Raw genomic sequence first — 14,160 nt, 5'->3', positions numbered from 1 at the left:
GACATTCTGGGTTCGTAGACTGGAAGACTTATTATTGTTAAGGTGGTAGTACTCCCCAAATTAATCTACTTGTTCAAAATTTATATTGAAATTCCAACTACCTTTTTCTTTGAGAAATTGGCAAGTTGATCTTAAATTTCATATGGCAATGCAAAGGACTCCAAAAAGCCAAACAAATCTAAAAAAGAAAGTTAAACGAAGCCAAGTCACACTTCTCAATGTCAAAACGTACTAAAGGTACAAAAATCAAGACAGTGTAGCACTAGCTTAGAGATAGACATACATCAATGGTGTAGGATTGAATATCCATAAGTAAAGCATGTATCTATAGTCAAATAATTTTTGAAAAGAATGCCAAGCCAGCCCATTTGGGGAAAAAAACAGTCATGCACAAATGGTGCAAGGACAACCGGACATGCATACACAAAAGAAATGAATGAGATACTTATCTCATTAAGTATCCAAAATTTAACTCAAAATAGATCAATAATCTAAATGTAGGTACGAAGACTGTTACACTGCAAAACTTTATGGCCTTGCTTTAGGCAACAGTGTCTTACCTATGACACCTATAGCACAAGCAACCAAAGAAAAAATAACCAAGTTGGACTTTATAAAAACTAAAAATATTTACACATCAAAGAACACTTTGAAAAGAAGTGAAAAGCCAACCCAAAGAGTGAAAGAAAATATTTTCTCATAATATAACAGATAAAGGTACAGTTCCAGAATACATAAAGAACTCTTACAGCTCAGCTCAGCAATAAAAGACAACCCAATTTTAAAAAAGGTGCAAAGAATGTGAATAGACATATACATATGCCCAATAAGCACATGAAATGATGTTCAGCAAGATTAGTCATTAGGGAAATGCAAGCCATATCCCCTAGGATGGCTACAATAAAAAAAAAAAAAGAAGAAGAAGAAGAACATAAAAATGTTGGGTGGCGCCTAGGTGGCTTGGTCAGTTAAGCATCTAACTCTTGACATCAGCTCAGGTCATAGATCTCAGGGTCATGAGATGGAACCCTGCCTTGGGCTCCATGCCTAGTATAGAGGCTGCTTAAAGATTCTCTCTCTCCCCCTCTTCCTCTGCCCCTCCCCCCACCCTAAAAAAAATTGTTGGTAAGGACAGGGAGAATTTGGAACCCTCACACATTGCTGTGGGCATTTAAATAGTAAGTTACTTTGGAAACAGTTTGGCAGTTACTAAAAAAGTTTTTTAAAAGTGGCCATATAACCCAGCAATTCCGTCCCTGAGTATATAGCCAAGAGAACTGAAAGTATGTGTCCACGAAAAAAAAATGTACATATGAAAATTTTGTCCATAGCAACATCATTCATAATAAACAAAATGTAGAAACTTCTCCAAGTTTCTCAAAGTATCCATCAACTAATGGCTGAGTAAACAAAATTTGTTACATAAATACAATGGAATATTATTCATACATAGAAAGTTTCATCATTGCCAATGTACAAGGGGAAGAAGACAAATAGATACACAGTCAAAATCTAATTTTCAGATATTCATCATCATATTTTCTACATAATTTTTCTTCTTGGGCTGCTTCATGGAAAAGTTACAGTTACAAATCCATTTATCCTGACATATGTACACTTGTATTCTTTATTCTACTTTATTATGAATAATATTACGTTTACATGTCAACAAATCATTTTATTTCCTGGTCCACTTCTGTGAATTTGGGATATAATACAACAGAAAAATATGCAAATTTCACAAATATAAACAATAGCATGAAAGCACTGTAGCCAACCTGACCTGCTCCCTATTAACTAAATGTTAGCCAAGGCTAGTGACCAATATCTCCTTTGTAGCACCTGAACAACCAAGTATGTAATAGTCATGAACCATCATTGAGAACGTATTGAGAATGTAATCTAATGGTAATTAATCACAATTCATCTTGCATTTCATATATATTAAATGTATTTCAACAAATGTTTCATCCCTTTTCCTTTGGAACAGTTAAACTGCTTGTAGACCATTTGATGTTCAGACAGTTTATAAAGTAGGCCAAAGATTTTGCTTTGAGATACACCTACCAGTCTTAGCTCCCTGAAGGCAAAAATGTGCACCCATTGACCATCACCTACCTAGACCATCTAAGAACTAATACATGCCCAGTAAAATTTCTCAGTCTTTAAATTTGTATATTTCTCTTTTCTTTGCTCACTTTACCATCCTTTTGACACTGAGGAGACAACTTCTAGAAGTGTGACTTGCCAACCCAGTTTGGCTTCTCTAAATATTTCTGAACCCCAACTTCGCTGTCCTGTTCCTTCTGTGCAAGTGTTTCAAGATTGGTCTATGGCAATCACGACTGTGATTGCAAATTGCTTCTTCAAGCCCCAAATCATGCCAAGCCTGCTTGTCCATTTCCACCCTGCAAAAATGATAGTATTTCCTATGCTTGAGTCTGCTTTGTCCATAATTCATTCTGCTCATGGCTATTCTATTGTTCTTAAAATCATGTCCTATTTTTCCACTCACCACCAAAAAAAAATAATAAAATCACCAGTGGCCAATTGAATGAAGTCTAAACTACTTGTAACATTCAAGAATTTCTTCTAGTTGCTAAAGCATGAAAAAATGAAAATTTGGACTAGGAATTAGAACAAACTTATTACTAACTGTGCGATCGTACCTCTAAGCCCTCTTAACTGTATAATGAGAAACAAGTACACCAAACAAACAAAAAACCACTCTGGCAAGTCTTCCGAATCTTTGCTTCCATTGCTTCACTAAGTAGAATATTCCATACAATGAAACTATGTGTCATTCCGCAGAAAGGACTTTGTAAGTACTACACCTGCCAAAGTTTTTGCCTTTGCCATTCCTCTCTGCAAGCAATGTTTGACTCTCATTCCTAATAAAATAATATTCATACATAATGGTTAGTCTTTCATGAATTTTTTATAAACCAGAATAGTTATTTTCTATAAATCCCCAAAGCATGTAGATTTTGTGGGTTTTTGTTTTTGTTTTGTTTTGTTTTTTGAACTCTGCCAGTCTTTATAATATAGCTTTTTAAAAAATCTTCATATTTTAAAAAGATTTTATTTATTTGACAGACAGAGATCATAAGCAGGCAGAGAGGCAGGCAGAGTGAGAGAGGGAAGCAGGCTCCCCACCGAGCAGAGAGCCCGATGTGGGGCTCGATCTCATGACCCTGAGATCATGACCTGAGCCAAAGGCAGAGGCTTAAACCACTGAGCCACCCAGGTGCCCCAAATCTTCATATTTTAGAGCCATTATAGGTTCACAGCAAAATTGAGTGGAAGTTAGAGTTATTTGCCTTACACTCCCTGCCCCCACAAAAACATAGTTTTTACCCACTATCAACACCCCATACCTGAGTAGTACATTTGTTACAATAGATGAAACTATACTGTCACTCAGAGTCCAGAGTTTACATTAGGGTTCACTCTTAGATCTGGACAAATAAATACTCTATTGGTTTTGACAGATACATAATGATATATATAAATCATTGTAGTATCATATAGATAGTTTTGCTGCCTTAAAAACTCCTTATGCGGGGCGCCTGGGTGGCTCAGAGGGTTGAGCCACTGCCTTCGGCTCAGGTCATGATCTCGGGGTCCTGGGATCGAGTCCCACATCGGGCTCTCTGCTCAGCAGGGAGCCTGCTTCCCTCTCTCTCTCTGCCTGCCTCTCCATCTACTTGTGATTTCTCTCTGTCAAATAAATAAATAAAATCTTTAAAAAAAAAAAAAACTCCTTATGCTTTACCTATTCACCCCTTCCTCTTCTAAAAGCCATAGAAATCACTGATCCTTCACCATCTCCATAATCTTACATTTTCCAGAATGCCAGATTGTCAGAATTACACATTATGTAGCCTTTTCAGATAGGCTTCTTTCACTTAAGTCATGTGCCTTATTTAAGGTTGCTCCAGGTCATCTCATAGCTTGATAGGTCATTTCTTTACAGCACTGAGTAATACTACATCTTGGGTGTACAAGAGTTTATTTACCATTTGCCTACCGAATGACATCTTGGTTACTTCCAAGTTTTGGCAATTCTGAAAAAGCTGCTATGAACAGCTACATGCAGGTTTTTGTGTAGACATAAATTTTCAGTTCCTTTGGGCAAACACCAAGGAGCACAATTGCTGGGACCATAACATAAGAGTATGTTTAGTTTTATTGAAAAAAAAAAAAAAAAAAAGCTGCCAGACTATCTTCCAGAGTAATTGCACCACTTTGCATTCCCGCCAACAATGAATGAAAGTTCCTTGGGGCACCTGGGTGGCTCAGTTGATTAAACTTCTGACTCTTGATTTCAGCTCAGGTCATGATCTTAGGGTCCTGAGATTGAGCTCTGCAGCAGACTCTGTGCTTCTTGAAATTCTCTCTCTGCTTGAGATTCTCTCTCTCCTTCTCCCCTCCCCTCCCCTGCTCTGTTCGTGCGCTTTCTCACTCTCTATTAAAAAGAAAAAAAAAAAAAAGGCAGTGTTTTGGATTTTTGTCATTCTAATAGTGTATAATGATATCTCATTGTTTTAATTTGCAATTCCTGAATAACATATGATGTTGAGTATTATAACTATTTTTGTACACACTACATTTTCATTTTAATTATAGATTTCTTAAGGGTAGCCAAAGTTATTCATCTTTTTGTCATCCACTGAACATAATATAAAGCCTTGAAATAATTATTGAATAAAATGCTAGGATCAGAGGGAAAATAAAAGAAATGAAAAACAATTGTCTCAGTTGATTAGAAAGATGAATTCAGCCTCAGAGGTGTCTAAGATATAATGCCAGAATCAGTCATTGCTGGAATTGCAGTAATTTTGTATATTTGTGAATATTTATTGGTATATTTGTTCACAGATCATAGTCTTTCTTATAATAAAATAGGTTTGGAAGCCCAGGATACATGGCCTTGCTGTGTTACTACTGATGCTTTGCTTGCTTGCATAGCCTGAGAAAGATTAAAGAGAAAATGAACAATATTTCCAATATGCTAACTCCTATCCACAACCTCCCAAATGGTTAAGCATCTGCCTTTGGCTCACGTCATGATCCCAGGGTCTTGGAAGGGAACCCCTCTCCTTCTTCCTCTATTTAAAATCTTAAAAAAAAAAAAAAAAAAAAGACAATTTGACTTTCAAAGTTAATTCATTCATAAAATATTTAGAGTGTTTATGACATACTAGGCACTATTCCAAAACAAGTAATATGTTGGTGAGTAGAATCAGTTCTTTAATAATGATAAAGTTCTTGATTTTTAATATAAACATTTAAGTTTTTCCCCCCACATCTAATACAATATTTCTGGATCATATGTCATTTGGTAGATTTTAAATTAATGTTATTCTAGTTTAGAAATAAATCAGTCTTGAGAGGATTAAGGCTAAAAATCCTTTAAACCAAGTTCAAGATACATTCTTTCCATTCCTCATTTGTAAAATAAATACATATTTTAATTTTCAAATGGCTGTGAGATATTTGAATCCAGAATACTCATGTTCACATTTGGACTTAGAGATACATTTTTAAGCATGTTTTTGCTTGTTGCTATGACCTCATCAGTTTTCCTGTCCTGACTACACACTGGACGAGAGTGGAGTTTTTTAGTTACAATTTAAGAAATAGAGAAAAAATATATATGTATATATGATCCATTACATACAGACAATATCCAAATGAATTTGAATTTCAACATTTCTGTTTTGGCAAGAATTCAGATTTATAAGCAGCAAGCTTCCGTCTGGAATTAGAGTCTATATAAAGAGGCAAAACAGATTGATTGATATTCATTCACCATAATTTACAAGAGCTGAGAATGCTTATCTCTTGATATGGATGGCTAAAGGCCATCTGTAACAGATCATATGCAAATAATAGCTTGCCATATAAATTAAACGTTTCTTAATATGTAATAAAACTGGACAAATGATTTATATATATATATATATGATTTTATGTATCTCCCAAATGCTTTTCTATAAATAATTGTCAACTATAAATTCAGTAAAATTCTATTATGTTTCTATCTTCAATATTTATATGAATGAATGTGCTGTCCTTTGTAAACGAAGGTAGAATTGCCCAGTCACTTTGAGTAAAATGTGTGCTTTGAATTGCTGGGAAGATTTTTTGTTTTTTAAATATTTTATTTATTTGTCAGAGAGAGAAAGCACAAGCAGGAGAAGCAACAGGCTCCCTGCTGAGCAAAGAGACCTATGCAGGGCCCCATCCCAGGCCCCTGGGATTGTGACCTGAGCTGAAGGCAGAGGCTTAATCTACTGAGCCACCCAGGCATCCCAAATTATTGGTAAGATTTTAGTATTTATCAGTTTATAGTGAAATCACAGTCTTTTAATCCTTCTTGTGGAACTGAGTGGAACAGTCAAGGAAAAAATCTGAAGACAGTGTTATACAAAAGTACTGAATGGAATTTTAGTTGTGATAGCTTAAAATTTAAGGAATATTTTTATTTAAATACACACAAAAAAGTTACATTTGGCAATGATTTTAAGCTTATTTCATACAGTATTACAATTGTATACTTCTCACTCAAAAAAAAAGTACTCTTGTATCATTAAGACCAATACATTAGAGGAATTACTTGGTCTTTTAAAGCCATTATAAATGGTATTCTATACATAGGTCTGGTATAGAATGCAAAACAGTTTCACGGGAAATTACAAAACTATTCTAACTGAGCCAAAGAAATCCACTGGGGTCCCCTGAACCCCCATGTTATTAAAAGTTACAAAGATAATGCTCAAAAATCTCTGAAGATATTAATAAACTTCAGCTTGAAATCACAGCACAGAAACAGGACCCCAATTTTGCTATGATCTCTTAATGAGATGGCTCTATAGTTGTGGCATAGGCCACAGAAGGCCCTGAACATACATGATAAAGTAGGAAAATCCCATAAAAATGAGGGTATCTCCACCCACTTCTAGTAACCTCATTGTTTCAGAACATATTGTCAGTTGAAAAATGGGAGCCAAGTTCACTCTACTTGTCCTGATTTGTCTAAGTGATTAGAAAAGTGAATTATGTGATACTGAAAAAAAAAATACACACACATACACACACACACATATACACATATGCACACACATACTACATATATATGTATGTACATGCATATGAGATAATGGATCACTTGTGTCCATGAAAATGATTTTGCTAAAATCAATGGAATGGCCACCTTAAAAATACTTATATATTTTATATTTTGTACACAAAAATTTCCAGAAGCAGTGTTGTTTTAGATTTGGTTCTAAGCCAGGAGTGTCATAGTGACCTAAGTAAGTACTTTCCTTTGGTCTCCTGTCATCCTCCCCATGTCAGCTCCCTCTTTCTTGTGATTGCAAGAAGACATCACAAGCTCTAGGCTTCATGTGTGTGCACCACCACATCCAGCAAAGAAGGGTGTTTTATGCTTTTCATATCCCTTATTTATGGAGAATTAACTTTCTTGAAGTCTTCCAAAAGACTTTCCTTTAGGTTCTACCAACCAGAAGAGTTTATATTCCAGTGCCCTAGCCGCAAGGGAAACCGGGAAAGCAAGGGTTTAAGCATATTCAACCTTCACATGGGGAAGCAGAGAAGGGGTGGGGAGAGACAGGAATAAGGGAGATTATCAGTAAGTCTGCCACATCTCTAGATATGTCTGATTTGCCCTATATTGTTCAAAATTCATCTACGTACCAACCTATTCCCCTCCCTTTCTTGCGCGCGCGCACACACACACACACACACACACTACCCCCATATATGTACTTTTCTCCTGCAATTACTAGCTTGTGTGAGGGAAATACTGTTTATTTTAATGTGCCAAGGGATCACATGTACATCTTTCCACTGTACCTAGATTATATGTTAAACCTTTTAACTCTTGGCTACATTTTTACCTAAAAGGATTCAGAAGTCTTTGTTGGCATGTACAAAAACAAAGAGCTGCCACAGGTTTGCAGCTCTTTGAAAATAAATGTTTTTAGTTAAAAAAAAAAAAGGGAAAGAGAAAAAAGCAGCAAATATATTTCATTGGACTTATGTATTTCTCTTATAAGTTAGTTGGTCAAAGAATGTAACCATTTCCAGCGTCCCTAAATCCCCATTAAAACATGTCACACATTTTGTTTCACCTTATTTTCCAAGAGCTACTATGTTAGCTTTCTCATCTTCAGCAGGTTTCTAATGATGGGATTGTAGAGCATTTTTGCATGTAATTAATAGAGAAACTACTCGCCTAAATGCAAATATCTTTTAAAGAGGTAAGATTTAACATAGAGATCTTTAATGGACTCCAACCCAATTAATTCAAATTGATGAAAGTTCCAGTGAAAAGGGATTTTCAAATGGCTTACCAGAATCTTGTAATTACAGTCTTGTGTTAAATCATTTACAAATAAAATTGAAAATGACACATTATCAGAAATTATTGAAATAGTTTTCATGAAACACTGAAGCATGACCACCACATCATTTTTCTCAAATGTGCATTTTACAGATTTTATTACTAACAAGTGGCATCACCTATATTTGCTTTTTCTAATCACTTTCTCAAAATTGAAAGTAATAAAAGATAATCTAAGGATGAGTCTCAAATAGCAGAATGAATATCTCTCAACATAGAAACCCAAATAGCTAAGTTAAACAGAAGTTGCAAATCTTGATGATTCCATCAGTGCAAAATAATGAAAAAGCCAAGCTCAGTTTGGGTGAATTTTATGTACATATTGATGGCGGGTGACCTTTTAAAATCATTCTGCCATGTTTTTCTTTAACTCTCAGTGTTTGTAAAACAAATGTTAGTTTTCTCAAAAAGAGTGCTATTTTACTCTAATAAAGCCCGCACCTCCATTTGCTTTCATCTTGCCTTTGCACTGAGGCCAATTATGCCAGTTTCACACATGATTATATGCATTTTGTCTTCCACTAGTCATGGTCATGATACCTGAGACCTTAGTAAGTGTCATCTTGTCTGGAAGTCTTTACTAGCATTGTTTCAATAAAGTGAGAAATATCACAATGTCGACATCCAATGCACAAGTGGGTCAATCTTTTATTCAAAAAAAAAAAAAAAAAAAACCCTCCCAGTACAGAAAGAATTCATTATTCCACTCTCCAAACTAAACTCGACCCAGCTTGTCATTGAAAAAAAAAAAAAATAGATAACTATAGAAGGCCATGCAGGAAATAGATACATTCATGAAAATGCAATAAAGGTAATAAAATATATTTTTAAGAAAAAGGTAATTCTTATTTTCTGACCAAAAGAGAGAGAGAGAGAGAGAGATCATTAGGTGCATGTACTTCTCTTGATATGTTTGAAAAAAAATTAATTTTTAAATAACATTCTTTTCAGAAACATCCATGCTGAAGATACGGTTTCCATCATATCCTCTGAGGATACAGAGAAAGGTATCCGTACTATTGTATCTGGTTTATGAAACTTTGAGCTAGGAGGAGGTGGCTGCTAAAATGTGTGCACACAGTTTCCCTCATGGCAGTTCTGAGGACAGTCAACTAGATTACAAAGACTGTATTATCTTATTTTAATCCAAGTATGAAGACATCACCGTAGCTTACAGAAATTGCTGATCAAAGCCATTTGGGACTGGAAGACCACACATGGTCACAATATTTTAAGCTGTGCAGCATCACAGTCACAAAGTGGTTTTCTCCCACAATACCATTCTGTCAAAAATAAAGCAAATGGCCTGAGAAGTGAAATTGACACTACAGAACTATGGTTAGGACAGAAGGTTCCCAGCTGACAAAGATTCGACTTACAATTTTTCAGCTTCACAATGGTGCAAAATCTACAGACAATTAGTAGATACCAGACTTTAAATTTTGAATTTTAAGCCTTTCCTGGCCTAGTAACATGCCCTCAGATCTCTCTTATGAGGTTGGGCAGTGGCAATGAGCTCTGGTCCCCAGTCAGCCAAGCCATTACCAGGTAAACAACCAATACATCTACAACCCTTCTGTTTCCAGACAACCATTCTGTTTTTCACTTTCAGTGTTCAATAAATGACATGAGATATTCAACACTTTTATTGTAAAATAGGCTTTGTGTTAGATGATTCTGCCCAACTGTAGGCTCATGTAAATGTTCTCAGCACATTTTAAGTCGGCTAGGCTAAGCTATGATGTTGGGTAGGTTAGGCGTATTAAATGCATTTTTGACTTATGATATTTTCAATTTATGATGGGTTTATCAGGATATAAGTTGAAGAAGATCTGTAGAACATGAATTTTGATTAGATGCTCTCAGCAGGGATTTGAGGGCCCTCAAGCAAACATTTCAGAGGAGATTTATTCACACTTTGTTAACTGCAAAATGTATGAATTTGCAGCAAATTCTCAGGCAATGGAAAGATTATTTGGCATTTCCAGATTCTGAGAGGAAGGGACTTTTCCCTTTCAATAGTTTAACTTATTTTCCATTAACTTTTGCCTTCCTCCATGTAGAGAAGCCACACTTAAAAGTTTAAGAAAGAAAATCATACTTAACAAATGGATATTTCCTCTATATTGAATGACTGTAGTTTAGTTATATATGGTACAAACATTTTATAACTCTTCAGACATTTCTGATAACATTCTTTACATTGATAGGCAGATATTTTAGCTTTTGGAGATGGATTTCTGATTCCTGCAGTCTCTCAAATGTCCTTGGAGACTAACTAATAAGGTTTTGAGTTCTGTTGGCTTTTTAGTGGAGAATGTAATAATGGATTTGTGCAGATCCATTACTTGGATGGAGAAAACAATACAACAGAGTACAAACTTATATAAAATTTCAGTATATAACATGGGAACTGAGCAAGTTTCAGGGATAGGCAATATACTATTCCATTTCATTGTACTTTAACAATGAAGAAAATGGAAAGAAACCTGAAAACTATGATCTTTATCCTTTTTCTTGTAAGTTTATCCTTTCACCAAGAGTAATAGATAAACGGCATTTCAGAGTTGAACAGATTCATGGGTATATCTAATCCAATCCTCTTGTTTTATGGTTCAGCAAGGTGAGATCTGAAAGAGGCAAATTAGTATTTGACCTGTCTACAACACACACATGTGTGGGAGCTGATAATTCTATAAAAGACCAAAGCCCTAAGTTTTCACTCAACATTTATTGTGTGCTTGTTTTGTGCCAGGGGCTATGCGATAGTGGGAGGAAACGTACAATCTGCCTGTTTCATAAAACTTATCTTATGGGAATAGCAAGCTTTAATTAATCACACTAGCACATGTATTATCTTAAAGTGAAATTAGTGCTAGGAAGGAATACGAATGAGACAGAATCCTGAAAAGGGCATTGTTGGAGATGAGACCTGAAGGATGAATAGGTGTGAAAGTGGTTATGGAAAGGTGGTTTGAGTTCCTGGCAGGGGGAACAGCATATGCAAAGGCCTTTCTGGATGAGAGAGTATCAGGCGTTTAAGGACATGAATAAAGACAGAATATCAGGTATCACCTAATCTGGACAGACAGGAAAAAATTGAAAAAAAGAATGAACACAGCTTCAAAGATTCATGGAGAAACAGCAAAAGTTCTATTATATGGGTAATTGGAGTCTCAGAAGGAAGACGGAGGATTTGAAGAGATCATGGGCAAAACCTTCTCATATTTGGTGAAAGACATAAACTTACACACACACAAAAAAAAAAAAAAAAAATTAAGGGATGCCTGTATGGCTGAGTCAGTTAAGTGTCTGATTTTGGCTCACTTTGTGATCTTGGGATCCTGAGATCATGCCCCACCCCAGGATCTCTGCTCATCAGGGATCCTTCTTCTCCTTCTCCCTCTGTTCCTCCCTCCACCAGTGCTTTCACAGTTATATAAAATTAAATAAATAAAATAATAAATAAAATTAATTTTTTCAAATAAATTAAATTAATTTTTTAAAAATTTTTAAGGGGCACCTGGGTGGCTCAGTGGGTTAAAGCCTCTGCCTTCAGCTCAGATCATGATCTCTGGCTCCTGGGATCAAGCCCCACATCGGGCTCTCTGCTCAGCAGGGAGCCTTCTTCCTCTTCTCTCTCTCTCTGCCTGCCTCTCTGCCTACTTGTGATCTCTGTCAAATAAATAAATAAAATCTTAAAAAAAAAGATTTTTTATAAGAGTCAAGAGCCCATCAAACCCCAAAGAGAATAAATACAAAGAAAACCCCACATAGACATAACATAGTGGAACTGCTAAAAGACAAAGATTAAAATATCATCTTTGGTTGCCTGGGTGGCTCAGGTCTGGCTTGAAGCATCTACCTTCAGCTCAGGTCACAATTCAGAAGTACTGGGATCAAGTTCTGAATGGTGCGCCCTGTTTATCAGGGCTTCTGCTTCTCCTCTGACCCTTCCCCCCTCTTGTTCGCGCACTCTCTCTCTCTCTCTCTCTCAAATAAATAAAATCTTTGGCGGGGTGGGGCGGGGAAGGTCACCTTCAAAGAAATTAAATAGAAAACAGCCACAGCATATTCCATACAGAACAGTAACAACTTGGATGATTGTGAATTTCTCATCAGAAAGCATGCAAGCCGGGGTGTCTGGGTGGCAAAGTATATTAAGCCTCAAACTCATGGTTTTGGCTCAGGCAGTGATCTCAGGGTCCCGAGACTGAGCGCCATGTGGGGCTCTGAACTGGCAAGGAGTGGGCTCCAGATTCCCTCTCTCCCTCTCCTTCTGCCCCTCCCCCACTCTCTCTTGCAAATAAATAGTAAATAAATAAATAAATCTTTAAAAATTCAAAAGAAAACACAAAATCATGCAGGTCAAAAGTCAGCAGAAAATTATCTTCTAAAATTTCTGAAAAGCTTTCTGTTCTTTCATTGCTTCCCGTAAATCATTTTAACATATTAAATTGAACATGATATCTCATTGATTTTCCACCTTCTGCATTCTATATAAAGATAAATGTTAATGAGGACAAAGAGCAATTTGGGGGCATCACAAAATCTCTGACATAATTTTTTTATCACTTAGTTTGAAATACTTTCTAATTTCAACTTTGATTTATTTAAAGGGGAGTTTTAAAATATCCAACTGTATTCTATAGTAATTCACTTTTAATCTTTAGCTTAATTTTTGCCAAAATGGTACATATGAATCAGAGTTTTAGAAATTTACTAATACCTCTCCCTACACTATAAAGCAAAACCAATTTTTACAAATCATTTGTATATTCTTGAGGATGATGTGAATGCTGTAACTCCTAGGTAGAAGCTGAATATATTTTCATTAGAACAAGTCTGTCCACTGTTGGATTAAATCTGTATTCTTTAGTAAAGGAGAGTCAAACCAGACAAAAATTAAATGGGAGATACATGATGAACTTCCAACTGTAGGCTTTGTCAATTACTCCATGTAATTCTGTCAATCTGGCTTTATATATAATAAAGATTTCACTATCAGTAACATGTGAGTTTAGAATTATGTTTAATGACCCTTCTTATCCATAGTAACCTTGTTATAAATAATGAAATTCCATGTAGTCTGGTATACATAAACATCTACCTGCTATGTTAATGTTTGTTGCCATCTTTTCATTTTAACCTATAGCTTTATAATTTGATGTACTTCTTGTAAAAATGATATTACATGAGCATAGGTTTTTTTAATCTTACATGCCAATTTTTTTAACCAAAAAGTTTAGTTCATTTATTTTACTGTATTTAATGATATATTTGATTTTAATTCAATGAGTTCATTCTGTGCTATTCTTTCTCCTTCACACTTTTTTCTCCCTTTATATGATTTTTATAATGCACTGGAGTTATTTTTCATATTTTTCATTTCACCTTTTTTCTCTAATGAATTGAACATTAATTTCTATTCTTGTAGTGATTAAATTTATAATTTTATATGCATATCTAATTAAGCCAAAACTAGGTAATATTTCAGCCCTCCTTTTATTCAATACAAACTTAAATTGCTTTAAATCTGTCATGTTTCATTTAAAATGTTATTTTTGTCCAGAATTTTACTATCACTTTTTATTTTCCTATCATCACCTATTAATATCATTTCATAATAATATTTACTATACCTTCATGTTTTCTCATTTTTATGTTCACCATTTCCTTTGACATTGTGATTATTCCTTTTGTGATCTCTGTACTGCTTTGTCTTTAAA

At 35.2% G+C, this 14,160-nt stretch overlaps 2 protein-coding genes across 7 annotated transcripts in view; one reads left to right on the top strand and one right to left on the bottom strand.

Moving 5' to 3' along the window:
• The window catches only part of NOL4 (nucleolar protein 4), a 410,591-nt gene that overhangs the window by 363,972 nt on the left and 32,459 nt on the right, over positions 1 to 14,160 (bottom strand). The gene's annotated exons all lie outside the window — the stretch shown is intronic.
• The window catches only part of LOC309848051 (uncharacterized protein), a gene marked incomplete at its 5' end in the record, with an annotated part of 37,723 nt that continues 33,505 nt past the window's right edge, over positions 9,943 to 14,160 (top strand). Inside the window, one exon of the mRNA XM_082699050.1 lies at positions 9,943 to 9,979. Within this exon, the coding sequence (XP_082555176.1) occupies positions 9,943 to 9,979 (37 nt within the window). The remainder of the gene's footprint in view (positions 9,980 to 14,160) is intronic.

The sequence above is a fragment of the Mustela nivalis genome, assembly GCF_964662115.1.
Source record: "Mustela nivalis genome assembly, chromosome: 14".
NCBI classification, from domain to species: domain Eukaryota; kingdom Metazoa; phylum Chordata; class Mammalia; order Carnivora; family Mustelidae; genus Mustela; species Mustela nivalis.
The sequence above is the reverse complement of the archived record's forward strand: the minus strand, read 5'-3'. Positions and strand labels throughout refer to the sequence as shown.